Source organism: Arachis hypogaea, chromosome 14 (assembly GCF_003086295.3).
Source record: "Arachis hypogaea cultivar Tifrunner chromosome 14, arahy.Tifrunner.gnm2.J5K5, whole genome shotgun sequence".
NCBI lineage: Eukaryota > Viridiplantae > Streptophyta > Magnoliopsida > Fabales > Fabaceae > Arachis > Arachis hypogaea.
In genome coordinates, this window is record NC_092049.1 from 19,004,107 (window position 1) to 19,005,506 (window position 1,400).

Below are 1,400 nucleotides of genomic sequence, written 5' to 3' on the forward strand. Positions count from 1 at the left end.
TTAATTAACTGTACCAAAAAAATATTGCCGTTAGATTTATCGTCGGATTAATTCGATGGTAACTTAGCACCTAAACACGTGAAATGGCGCCAAAGTTACCATCGGATTAATCCGACGGTAATCATCAACTCAGTCTCAACAAATCCATTGAAAAAATCAATAGAAAATCTACCGGTAATTAGCGTCGAACGGAAAAAAAATCCATCGGTAAGCAGCTTTTCGGCGACATTTATACAGTCAACTCCAAAATGATGATAACTTTATTACCAGCGGATTTATTAGATGAATCTAATGGTAAATCCAATGGTACTCAATGGTTTTCTTGTAGGGGCAGATTCTGAGTCCATACAAGTTTAGATTGCACAGCTACCAAAGCGCGAAACTCTGCCTCTGTACTGGACCTGCTAACAGCTTGTTGTTTATTGCATTTCCAGGCAATTAGATTCCTTCCAAAGTACACACAGTAGCCTGTCATCGATCTTCTATCATCAACATACATCAGCACTCCAATCTGCATCTACAAAAGAGAGTTAACGAAAATCAGTGCTTTTAGTAAATAACAATCCTTGATTCAAGTACCTTTTATGTGGCGCCGGATTCTTTTCATATCTTTCCAATGATTTAATTGTGCATGTACTGACATACTTTGCTCACAGCAAATGTAATGTCTAGTCTTGTTAAGGTTAAATATTGCAATGCTCCAACAATAAACCTGTACTGCTTAGGATCATCATAAAGGTCAGAGTTATCTTTACTTAATTTGATTGATGAAATCATAGAAGTAGGGACTGTGTTAGCAGTTAGCATGTTAGTTTTAGTTGATAAGTCAGTAGCATACTTCTGTGGTATCAATAGAATCTGATTATCATCTGTATGCATTGCTTCCAGTCCTAGAAAATAATTAAACTTGTCTAAATATTTTAAAGAAAAAATTAAATTCAGTTGCATGATAATATTTTGTAATTCTTGAGGATTATCTCCAATTATCAAAAGGTCATCTACATATGCAAGAAGATATGTAACAGAAGAATTAGTGTGTCGAATGAAGAGTAAAGGATCAGATTTTGTACTAAAAAAGCCAAAATCTCTTAATGTTTTAGAGAGGGTTACAAACCAAGCGCTTGGTGCTTGTTTTAAACTATAGTTAGCCTTCTTCAGACAACACACTAAGTGAGGATTAGATGCTGTAAATCCCTGTAGTTGCTCCATATATACTGTTTTAGACAGTCACCATTTAGAAACGCATTATCAAAATCAATCTGTCTTAGAATCCAACCTCTTGTTAAAGCAATTGAAATCACAATTCTAATCATTTGTGGTTTAACCACAGGACTAAAAGTTTGATCAAAATCAAGCCCTTTTCGTTGATGGAATTCTTTGGCCACTAGTCTAGCTTTATA

The 1,400-nt window shown here is 34.9% G+C and overlaps 1 protein-coding gene across 1 annotated transcript; it reads right to left on the minus strand.

Moving 5' to 3' along the window:
* Positions 1 to 310: 310 nt before the first annotated feature.
* LOC140178517 (uncharacterized mitochondrial protein AtMg00810-like) lies at positions 311 to 879 on the minus strand. The gene is made up of 2 exons (XM_072215687.1): positions 646 to 879; positions 311 to 517 (listed from the first exon to the last, which is right to left on the minus strand). Exons 1-2 carry the CDS (start codon positions 877 to 879, stop codon positions 311 to 313), a joined length of 441 nt encoding a protein of 146 aa, XP_072071788.1.
* Positions 880 to 1,400: the final 521 nt, after the last annotated feature.